The 12,449-nt window shown below is 39.6% G+C and overlaps 1 protein-coding gene across 1 annotated transcript in view; it reads right to left on the bottom strand.

Moving 5' to 3' along the window:
- TRIQK (triple QxxK/R motif containing) overlaps positions 1-12,449 on the bottom strand; it is a 52,565-nt gene that overhangs the window by 25,755 nt on the left and 14,361 nt on the right. The window contains exon 2 of the mRNA XM_088533590.1: positions 11,176-11,256. Within this exon, the coding sequence (XP_088389716.1) occupies positions 11,176-11,236 (61 nt within the window). The 5' untranslated portion in view covers positions 11,237-11,256. The remainder of the gene's footprint in view (positions 1-11,175; positions 11,257-12,449) is intronic.

The following is a 12,449-nucleotide window of genomic DNA, read 5'->3' as shown; positions in this document are numbered from 1 at the left end:
TCCTTCCAAATATATTTTCAGCTATAAATATCTTAGAAAGCTGTTCCGCTTCACTGTAAAATCTTGTCCATATGGAACATATGACTAGAAGGGACTTTGTGAACTACTGAAATCCAGCTCTCTGTTGGTGCAGGCACTCATTCAGTTTTGTTCAAACTGGTCATAGAGAATGATCAATCACTGCAAGCAGGACATCAGGACAGTTTATGTGGACAGTTTATGTTCATTTATAGACTGAGTTTATGTAGACCTATGTCTCTCCCAGTATATCCCAAAATATTTACAGAAAGCAATCATATTTGTCTTAGCATTTTTTGGCTAAGCCAAACAATTTGACTAAAAAATGTTTTCATTTTCTTCGTCACTCTAGTAGTTCTTTTATCATCTTTTTCAATTTTGTTTCTTTTTCTTTTTTTTTTTTAAACATGCATGGTCAAAGTACCCCAAACTTCAGACTCACTGTTACTACTGCTCTATCTAAAGACTTTCATACTTCCTATCTTTACTTGAAATACATACAGGAATAATACACAGTTTATTTTATGTCCATGATTTGGATGATAATCAGAAACAAGGGCACCTCCTCTGAGGTGTCAGCTCATGAGTTTGCAGCATTGATAGTGAGCTCGTCAACAAAGTAAAGAGATAAGCCAAGGTTTAAGATATTGATACTGATACAATCCACCCTGATATTTCTACAATGTGCCAGTTATCACATCAACAGTCTTGAGTTTCGCTATTTTTCCAAGCAAAGGAAGCATGCTGAACACCTCTCAAAACCTTTGCTGTGACAGGACTTTATGGTCCTACGGTTCTGAGCAAACATTCCCTGCATATCAGAAACAAATGAGAATAATCACAGAGAATATCAGAATAATTCAGGTTGGAAGGATCTCTGGAGGTTACCTAGTTAGGGGTTATCCAGCTTTACCATGATACATTTCCCAAATTGCCCAAAAGCCAGCAATTTGCACAGTTCTTTGATAATATTTTGACAAAAGACAATAAACAAAACAGGAAGCAACATAATAAGTTTTTCTGGTGTCTAAATTGTATCATGGGTTGAATTAGAAAGCGCATTGCCAGGAGGTTAAGGGAGCTGATCCTTCCCCTCTACTCAGCCCTGGTGAGGCCACACGTGGAGTTCTGTGTCCAGGTCTGCGTTCCTCAGTGCAGGACAGACATGGAGCCACTGCACTGAGTACAGTGGAGGCCAAAAAGAGAGGAAGGGACTATGGCTTCTCTCTTACAAGGAAAGCTTGAGAGGAGTCTGGAGGAGAGAAGACTAAGGAGGGATCTTATCAATATGTATAAGTATCTAAAGGGAGGGTGAAAAGAAGATGGGGCCAGATTCTTGGCAACGTGCACAAACTGAAACAGGAAATTCTGCCTTAAAATGTGGAAAAATTGCTTTAATGTGAGAGTGACAGAGCAACACTGGAACAGGTTGCCCAGAGAGGCTGTAGAGTCTCTATCCTTGGAGCTATTCAGAAGCTGTCTGGACACAATCCTGGACAATGTGCTCCAGGTGATCTTGTTGAACAGAGGGGTAGGACTAGATGGTCTCCAGAAGTCCCTTCTCCCTCAACCATTCTGTGAATATGTGATTAATCTTATTTTCACACTTAGGGATCGGAATTTGTTTTCACTTACAGGAACATACATTTGAAGTAACTCTGATAAATTCAGTACTGTGATATTTATAACAAACTTCCACCACAGTAAAACCTGACCTTCCAGTTCACGGTTTCTTGATCATCAGAAGTTTTTATTCAGACTAAAAGTTGCCTGAAAAGTTAACACTGAACCACGCTCTTTAATTCTTCATATTGTGTCAGGGGTAGAACTAAGACGGGAATAACCAGCCTTTACAGACATCTTTTCTCTTATTTTACCATACCAAAAACATTTTTTTTCTCTTTCTCTCGTGAATAATAAATGCACTTTCTGCTTTGTCCCTTGTATAATGACTACTTAATAGAATTTCATAGTTTTATCTATGTAAACACAACAGGTCATATTTGCTTCTTCCAATAAGCCATTTGGACAGAAACTCCTCCATGGAATATATCCTATGTGGTCTGTGATTTTCCAAGCTCCCTTTCAAGATACACGGGGCTCCTGTGTTGCAGACATGAGTCCGATTTTCTTGTAGCTGTCTCAGTCATTTCCATCTGGTATTGTACTTAACAGGTTGATTTTCTGAGATAGTTCGCACGCTGAAGTATGTTAAGGATTGTATCTTCAATACTATTTGATTTGCAATTTATTCAATGTTTTTCTCTGTACCTTTCATTCCAGTTTGCATAGTACCCATCTGTTCCAGAGAGGACACAGAAGACTTCAGTCTATCTGTTCTGGAAAAGCATTTCTTCAGATATAAATGTCCTAGCTGCTTCGCTCCATTTCTTCTGATCATGTGTGCAGTAGGCACATGAAAAGGCTGTGACCCAAAAGAACTATGCTCAGGTCTGTCTGTCCTTTCTGTAACTATGGAAGGAGACATCATTGTTCACTATAGACAGTGTGAAATTCCTTTCAGAATATAAGGTTTTAGACTATAATTTTCACTATTCATATTATAATTCAGTAAGTAGGACTGACTTGATCTACAGACACCTCTGGAATGAAATCAGAGGTGATTCTAAGCAAGCCAAGGAAAGCTTGCACAGGCAGCTAATCTTTTTTACATTTCCTTCTAATCTGTTCAATCTGCTTGTCAGATAGCCTAGAGATTCTGCCTAATTCACCTGAGTTGTGGCTTGGCTTTACAATATGTTCGGCAGCAATACTCAATCACAGCACTTCTGCCAGGTGATTCAGGCCCTGCAGTGGGTTGTCCTGCTCTTCTGTTCACACTAGTAGCTCAGTTGCATGCATTCAGCTGATAAAGCAGATCAGGGAATTGAAAAAAACGCACAGTTTTTCCTTCAAGCTGGATCAAAATGACCACATAAACAGCAGTGCTATCACAACTGATCGTAGAGTCTGCTGTGACATGGCGACAGGAACAAGCAGTCAGAGTCAGGTGTCTTAGGTGGGTATTGCTAATCATCACTTTGCAATGTCAAACTGTACTTTTTGGCTATCTAGCTGCAGGTGTATTACTACATCATACAATTGCAATAGAAACTGAAAATCAATTCTCTGTATTGCCAAATTTTTAGGACAGGGTCTGGCACAGTTTGTACTTAAAGTAACTAGCACTCTCCCAAGCAATTCCCATGCATGGGAAGTGTTGGAACAATTTCCCCAAAGCAGGTTGAATGCAACCCTGCTGTTTTGGGGATAAAATAATTGAACAGTATGGTCAGGTTCATTCAATGCCAGTTGGCTTCTATGGCAGAAAGCAGTCCCAGGCTTAGTTAATTTACAAGTGCAGACATGAATCACCAGGCCAAACTTAGAGACCTCTCACCTTTGGAGATGATTCTTACAGTGCTCAGTCGATGCTTGCAAAATCCTAAGTGGCTCAACTTGCATTTTATTTTAATTTATAACTTCCTCCAGCTTCCAGTACATTGACTCAGGCTGTGTCCCTCAGGCTATGGCTACACAAACAGCTGCACATTCATTCTGCCTGTGCTCTGAACTGGCCAGGTGCAAACCAACTTCAAAACAGAAGATGCAGTGCCATAACATATAGCATCATGGCAAAGCTAATTAGCACTGCTGACAGGCTCGTACAGCATAGGCACAATGCTCAAGGAGCCCAAAGCGAGGGATCTAGCACACTCTATGTTTTCAGTCTTCCTTGCAGCAGTTTCAGGGAAACTGGGCCACTCTCCCATCAGTATGCCATAACCCTGAGCTGATGGGACCATGTCTAATGCTGAGACACTGTTTCACTCCATATGCTCGTTCATTATCCAGCTCCTCTCTGTTTTAACTGCCAACAACATTATGTTTTTCAACACTTCTCCGCTAGGAACTGGATGCACAAACATTGCATCAAAAATGCCACCCAACATCTGCCAGGTAGTTACCATCTTCCCATGACTATCACCTAGCCTGAACCTGAACAAGTGATTTAGTGTTGAGCTGTGTCAAATCCTGTTACCCATCATATCTGGATCATCTAATCCCCAATCCTTATGAACAAGAAAGCCCACAGGTATTCTGCTAAAATATAATAGGGAAATTAATTCTAAGAACAAAAAATGCATTCTAAAATCACTATTCATTTTTAATAAAAATCAAAAGCCACAATTCAGGATATCAGCGTTGCTACAAATTTTACAACACAATAAAGATATGGTGATAATGATGAGACATTCACAGAACATAAACTAAAGAAAAGCTCGGCCTTTCCCACATTCCTATTTATTATGCAGTCAAAACTTTCGAAATATATTTATTTCATTATTTAATATATGTTTAACAGGGCAAAACTCATTCAATTGCTCCTATATAATATCCACATAGCTGGGGATATTACAAAGACTAGATTTGAAGTAAAGTACTTGAGAGACAACAGGTCTTTTATAACTTGCCCTATATTATCTGTAAATATATTAATTGCAATCTGATTACTCAATCAGAGCCATAGTATTTGGTTTCCTGTCTGGTTTCCACTTCTAACTTTATAGCTCTTTGCTCAGAAGTTCCTGGTGCTTTATCTATGAAATAACCTCAATGTAACTTTGACAGTGACTCTGATTCAACTTAAACAACTGCTTTTTCTATATTTTTATTTGAGTGTTTTAAGCTAAAACGATACTCCCAATGCACTGTTATTTCATTACCCATCCCACACTCAAAGCCTGAGAAGTAATACACAGGGTCCAGCACACATCACATGAATAGCTCAAGACCTTATATGCCTCAATGCAGCCAGGTCCTAATTTCTTACTTCTAAAATTATGCATAACAGAAGATTCCACTGAAAAAAATTATTTTTAACACTGATAAACATAAAAGTAATAGACCTGAAAACATAAAAGTAATAGACTACTAGTTAGCGATCACCAATGAGAACAGAACATCTAGAGGTTCTTCCTACATAAGCCAGATCTGTGGTCATGTTTTGAAGTCCACCCTTAATGAATATGAGCTAGGATTTTCAAAATCTGGTTCAAGAATTTCTAAAAAACACTGAACTGCTCTGCTCTGTTTGTAATATACATATGCTCATGTGTCTATAGTGAAATCTTTATGTATTCTGGAGAGGATGCAGGGAGGTTGTTTCGGGATGATATTTTTGCCTGCAAAAATGAATGCATTGACAAATGGATCAGGAGCTCAAAATGAGTACAAGGACAAATATGAGTCACTCCGAGAGGCCTGTAGACTCCAGGTATTCTACAGGAATTGCAAATGCTAGCAATAATACCAAAATGCAATACAGCAAAACATGAAATGGTGGTGGTGCTGATGAGACTAAAAACAGAGCAGACTATGAGCCTCCATGTGTACAAAAATACTAAACAAGTGTAGTACAAAGGTATTGTAAAAGTAGTATAATCAAACAACTCCAAAGAAACAATATGGATTTACTGTAGGGTAGCAATAGGGGGCAAAGGAGTTAGACACACCACGTTCCTCTTTATTATCACTGTATGGTGTGTGCACGTCATGTACAGTTCTGTGGCTCTGCAGCTTCTCTGTCCAGACTAGGACTGCATCTGCCCTTGTAAATGAAAAGTAAATAACATCCATACAAACACAAGTACATATCCAGATCTACCATCACTTTTAATGCTCTGCGCCAAGGCAATGAAACATAGCTTTACTGCTTTGGACTTGAAAAATCAGTGATCACATACTGTATATGCTTAAAATCCATCATCAGCCTTCACAGAACTTATTGAAAAACATCCCAATAGCCACAAAATGTGGATTGCATTACTTAAGCCAGCCTATGTTTCACTCCATAGTAGTGTTTCTCTCAGCTGCTCTTGCCTTATTTTCCAAGAAATTACACTTCTGGCACAAAACTGAAATGAAAGTAGCAATCACTGACCAAAAGATATAGTTCAATTTTTGTGAAACAAGAAATTCATTCTCCATTACACTTCTCCCAAACAAAAAGAAAAGGACGCCACGTGGTACGCTTGGCATAGCATTATCAAGCATGAACCTTAACACAGGAAAGGACTGTAAAATTTGCCAGCACTCTCACATAAAAGCAAAAGGAGGTAGTGTTTTTTCTACTTCTTTTTTATTGTTAGGACATTCTTGTTAGGACATTCTTATTAGAAAATTCAAGTAGCTAAATTTAATATTTTATATGCAAAAAAAAAAGGGAGGGGGACCCAAATCCATGCACTGGATTTGTCCATCTGTTTCCTGGGTTGTTCTCCAGCTCACCAATAACTCCTAGGAGAGGTGTCTTCATTTTTCCTTCTACAGGAATAACACAGCCAGAAGAGCAGATAGTTGTTTCCTCTGAACTTTTCTCTTCCTTAGTGTTCTCCCAGTAAATAGTTTGCTTCTGTCAAAAACGTGAAAAATACTATTCCAGCAAATAGGTGGAGAATTTTCATTCCATCGACATCTACCCTGTTAGACATTTGTTTGAGATGGAAGGACCAGTCCCCAAAATCAAAATGCTATCAAAAAATGTTCCCATTGGGATATTGGGAAGCGCAGCACTTAAACGTAGCATGAGACACCATTCTTTGGGTAGCCACCAGTTCCCCACACTAATTCATGGAGTAAAAAGGGGCCCCTTTACACTCAGTTTTCCAGTTGTTAGCTCAAATTAAGAACTCCTTTTCTTTCCTTGTTGTGTTGCTGCATGCCAGCATCTCTTGAAGCACTACCCAGGCCTCTTTCAAAGATGGATCAGTTTGTGTATGGTATGCTAAAAAGCACCACCATAACAGACCCACTATGCATGGCCTACCAAATTCTATTTTCAAAATATATATATATATTTCATTCATAAATTTCACTCCTCCCTAAGGAACTTTGGAGAGCCTTGTTTATCCCAGTGATCCCCTCAGCTACACCTATAAAAGCTTCATATTCTAGAGGATTAAATCAAAGGACACAGAACAAACACTAAACAGACCTTTGAGTCTACAAATTGGAGGCTGAATGATCAGCACACAGTCTCTCCACATGAAAAGTTATGTTACAGCAACACAACAGCAAAGTGAGCCAAAAGTATGTCTATTCCTGATTTGCAGACCAGGTTTTAGTTATACTATAATCCTTTTGGTATGCCTGCTTAGGATCCACGCAATCACATGAGTCATGAGCACTACCCAAGATCCTGCGGCTCCCATGCTGCACAAGTGACACACCAGATGAAGGCTGAAAAATATACATGTGGAATTGTTCTGGGAACTTAAAGCACCCATAACAGTAAACAAAGCAAATATGGTGCAAAACCTGTTGCTATTTTCTTAGCATTATGAAGCAAAGCTACAGAAATGCAGAAAGACGCAGTCGTTCTCACACCTTCCCTCAGATCCCAGACAAGGAAGCCCAGCAGCACAAACAGCAGCAGGGATACATAAATGCTACCCAAAGGAGTTCCCTGCTTTCTGCCACTGCTCAGCCTGTGTGCACTCGTGTGTGTGCACGTGAGCACACATCCAGGTGCGTTGCTGCGTTTGAGAGAGCTGAATAAAGAGCAGGGCAGTTCCTTGTCCTCCTGCTTCCTCTCAAGCCGTGACTGCTCCAGGGGATCCATCATAAGATGCTCCTCGGCGCTGTCCTTCCCTCCTGCCTACCCCGGCACAACCTGAGCACCTCTGGAAAGGTGGCTGCTGTTATTTGCTGTCCCGCTTGGGGACAGTCCCAGAGAAGCCTGTGGCAATTTGGTCTGGTAAGTAAAATCCTCTCTATTGCCTGGAGAAAAGGCAGGGGGGCTGCCCTGGCACTCACTGAGCGAGCGGCACTGCTGACCAATTTTGGCTGGTGGCTGAGGCCAGAGAAGAGTATTCACAATCTCCATCTGGGGAGAATCCTCTGAAAACTGAAGCAAAAAACCAACTGCTAATGGCATAACAGCAAGGAGCAACCCAAGTAAACCTACCGTCACGAGGGAAAAAATGCAGGAAAATGGCTAAACTGAACCAAGCAATAAGAATTTAAACTGTGGCACAGGGCAAGCATGTGGCAGGTCATAGGGAAAAGAGCAATGTGAAATTAAATATCTGGTTTTACTCCAAATTACTCCACTATACAATTAATTGAAAATGTTGTTGGATTTGACAGGACTTTGTGATATCTTGTTCCTCAAAGATTGTATTTTTCATCCCTGAAAAGATATGAGCATTTTTTCATAGTTACCTCCTTTCTAGCCAGGCTATAAAAATAGTAAGGTAAAAAATAATGCCCCTCAATTAGACAACAAAAGATAGTTGTTCATCATAATATTTTCAAGAATCTATATGCACTAAACACCTGGAAAAGGCATCTGGTAATCACCCCAAGCACTGGTTTAAAACTTTAAATAGGTGTGAAAAATTAAGTGTTCAAACGCAGGCCCCTCACAGCCTCCCTTTCTCTACTGCTTCTGGGGTTGCAAACTATCTGGATGCTTCTGTATTCTGAAAGGTCTTTTATTAGCAACCATCAAACTAAAGCATCCTTGCAAAGGCATGTGAACTCCCAAAGCTAATCTATTTATTTGATGACTAGATTTCAAGACAAAACTGCAATTCTTCCAGCACAATTTTTAATAATCCCAATGTAATCAGATCATGAGGAATTAAAAAGATGAATTATCATCATTTACACAAAACAGCATAAAAATCAGAAGCAAAGACAAAACAGGAAAGATTCCATATTCATTACAACTAGAAAAGTTCTCTATTAGTCAATATTTGTATTTATTGCCCTAATACACTTAAAGGTACAATGACAGTAGAAGGATAACTCAGCAAGGAGGAGCTCAGCAACGAGGCCTAATGCTAGCTCTTAATACTTACGTGTTAAATTCAAAAACTCCAGTAATATTAAAATATAGGGGTTTATCCATAAATCCACTAATAATAATGCACTAATTGCAATAATGCATATTGGCAAGCTTCAGGGTTATATCAATGAACAATTAAAATGGGAGCTGAAACACCTACCACCAGAGAAAGATGCAGTGGATAGTTTATTTTAGTACTTGCTCTAAGTCCTTCAAGGAATAATATAATCACAGAAACTGGAGACAGAAAAAACACCTTGTAGGTCATAGAGTTTATTTGCCTGCCAGCGCAAGATTCTTTGTGATTTTTAGCGCTTCCTTTTGCCAATTTAAGAACAACGCATCACGCCTAAGCAAAATGAGATTATGAGACCCCTCAGACACTGTGTTTTGCAGTACCCAATAGATGATGGTGCTGCTTCGCATAACAGTGAAGGTGCCAAATTGCTGAGACAATATAAGGCCATATTTAGCCTTAAAATATAGCCTAGACAATATAAGGCTAGCCCAGAACATGCGAGTCAGCTGCATAACAGGATCTCTCAGAGTGACGGGCCCCGATACAAATCCTCTCGCGCCCTTGCCTCCCTGCCACATGCAGTGTCCTCTCTCCTGCTCAGGACACAGCTGATCAGCCTTGGCACACAGGTGTGAGATGTGCAACCGCAGCGCCAAGTGGTGTTAATGTGCAAGAAATAGCTCAAGCTGTGGAAGAGCGTGAGGTCATTTAGTGAGTCTCACACTCAGTGGCAGGTTCACACTCCCTCTGGGTCTCCCGTGGTCCAGGCAGTTCTCGGGGGATGCAGCTGAAGGCTGGACCTGGACAGGAGAATTTTCTGCTGGAATGAGAGATGCTTCATGCATGAGAGTCTTGCCCTGGTGAGTAGAGCACCCCTGTCGAGATCACTGATCCCTTCCACCCATTTCAAAAAATGACTCCAACAGTAATCACATGAAGGTGTTCACAAAAGGAAGAAAAGCAGCCTCAAGAGAGACGGCTGAAAAAGAAGTGACCATAATGAAAAACATGCTGAGAATATGTTAGACAGTGGATGTAACAATCTTCTTTTTAACCATCTAGTTATGGGGGAAGAATCATCTTAAAGATGAGCTGAGGGGCTCCCACTTCTTACCAAAACCATTTTGGTGAAGTATTTGTGGTGTCATCTCCTGCTGCATGGCAGCTTCCTACCGAGGTTTTCTATGCAAAGCCTAAACTGCCCAAAAGCAGAGAGCTCATCTAACTGAAATTTCTCCACTCCATTTGCTTCACATCTGTAAATGTACTCGAAGAGCTTCAACCACGTTTCTAACTATTTCAAAGAATTAATCCTGCCACACTAACTGCCCAAGGTAGGAAACACAGAGCATTCCTACTACCTAAAACAAGTGAAATACAAAATGGTCAGTTATTTTCAACTTTAAATGCAAAAAAAAGCCCATTCAAACAACTATGTTAAAATAATGTTACGCTAAAAGAATTAAAACATTATAAAATTAAGATTTTTCACAAAACCCTAGCTCTTTCACCATGAGAAGGCACATTATAAACAGCCCTTTTTACTCAGAGACTTGCTGATTTTCTGCATATTTAAGCACAGATGTGGGTGCTTAGCAACTGTAAAACAAAGTCATTTACTTAAATAACAGTATAGGTTAAGGTACTTCATTTAATACTTACTTTTAAAATATTGTATGTGTCTTATAACGCCTACAGAGACAGAATCCTCAAGTACGGATGCAAAAAATAAGCCACTTGGTTTTAAGCCAGAAACAGAGATTTATGTTTGCTGTGTACATCTCTAGGATGGAGGAGACACAATTGTGCTTTATGTACAAGTTACCTACATCTACAATGAGTCATTACAGAAAAAAAAGGGAAATATAAATGATTAAAATTTAATCAATTTAATTAATATGCATTTATACGATATAAAGGTCTGGCTCTTTCAAAATTCCAAATTTTTATGAAGTATGAACACTCTTTTGTTAGAAATGTTCATATTTTAAACTTGAGGAAAACAGGAGAACAATGAAAGGTCCAACATTTCAGGTAGCAAATACACTGCAGTATTTCACTGGCATTTCTAAACATAAAACATGGACTTTTCTTTTTCAAGTTATACAAAACACCACCTTTATAAAAGCTTTGCTGCCTGAGTTTATCAACAGTATACAAATAATGTTTTCCTACACAATGTGTTACTTTGCCTCAGCCACTTGCAAGCAGCTTAGAGTTTTTGAGGAGAAATAATGCATGTTATTACATCAACTCATCTAGTTGCAATAAACAGATTTCTTACCTATTTGTTTTCTGTATTGGTCAACAGGAGTCCTTGCTGTAGAGGCATCTTTTCTACCCATTGTTTTCAAGCCAAAAATCACTATCAATAATACAAAAAAAAAGAAAAGCATTATTCCTAGATAAGTTACCTAAAGAAAACAATGTACAACACAAAAATCTGTAACAAGCCATACTTACAAGATTATGCACAAAGACATAAGCCTACCCAGAATACAATGATGTACTAAACATCACTATTATAAAGACTATTAGATAAATTCTAAAAATACCCTTTTTTCCCCATTACACCATTTATTACCATTATAGAATGGCTGTTAGTTTGAATTAAGAAAAAAATGAAATGAATTTAGACTGATTGCTCTGTAACACAGTAGTTGATGCAATGGAATTTCATTTTAATGTATTCTTTTCCTTAGTAAACCATAGCTTGAATGGAGTGTTGTGCAGCCTCTTCTGCTGTTGGCAAACCCTTCCCCACGAGGGCCAGAAGCCTGAGCGTGCGTGTGCTGCAAGCCAGGTCTGCTCCAGAGAGCCCCCCATCAGCAGGGCATCCCCTCTTCTCCGGCTCTCTCACCCTGACCCTGGAGATCACAGAATCATAGAATCATTATGGTTGGAAAAGACCTCCAACATCATCAAGTCCAACTGTAAACCAGTCACCACCAGCATTGCTAAACTGTGTCCCAAAGTGCCTCAGCTACACGTTTCTTGAACACTGCCAATGTTCAAGTCTGCAAATGAAGATCTGCAAGATCTGCAAATGAAGAGACAATGGAGAAAGAAGGTGAGAGCTGGGGCTCCACCACCTCTTCTTACGCTCTTTGGAGCAGATACAGCTGGAGCACATACAGTGAGCTTCACTGGGCACCCCTGTTTGGGAAGCTCAGCCCTTGGGCACTGTGGTGCTCAAGCATGTCCCAAAAATCACCCAGATCTCTGTGCCATGGGCTGCTGTCAACGTTATAACCTGAACCACCTGGGATTAGCTCCTTCGTAACTTCAGCTGAGGTCCAAAGCACCGCTGCAGGAATGACCCCGTCAGTGACTCATGCATATAAAGGGAAAAATGTATCTTTCTTTGTATTTACCTGTAAGAATTACCAAAGTGTAAATGTCAAGTGAAAAAACATGACAATGGAATCGAGCTCTTAAATCAGATGCTCACTTTCAGTGTGTGTCACAGGACTTAAAATGAACTTAGGAGTCTACAAATCGACAAAAAAGTATTCAAGAGGAATAGCAAGGCATAAGACTATAAGACTAGTACTGTTT

Source organism: Tinamus guttatus, unplaced genomic scaffold, assembly GCF_059628265.1.
Source record: "Tinamus guttatus ecotype Peru unplaced genomic scaffold, ASM5962826v1 Tinamus_guttatus_pri_ptg000510l, whole genome shotgun sequence".
Lineage (NCBI taxonomy): Eukaryota > Metazoa > Chordata > Aves > Tinamiformes > Tinamidae > Tinamus > Tinamus guttatus.
This window is presented reverse-complemented; position numbering and strand designations above follow the sequence as displayed.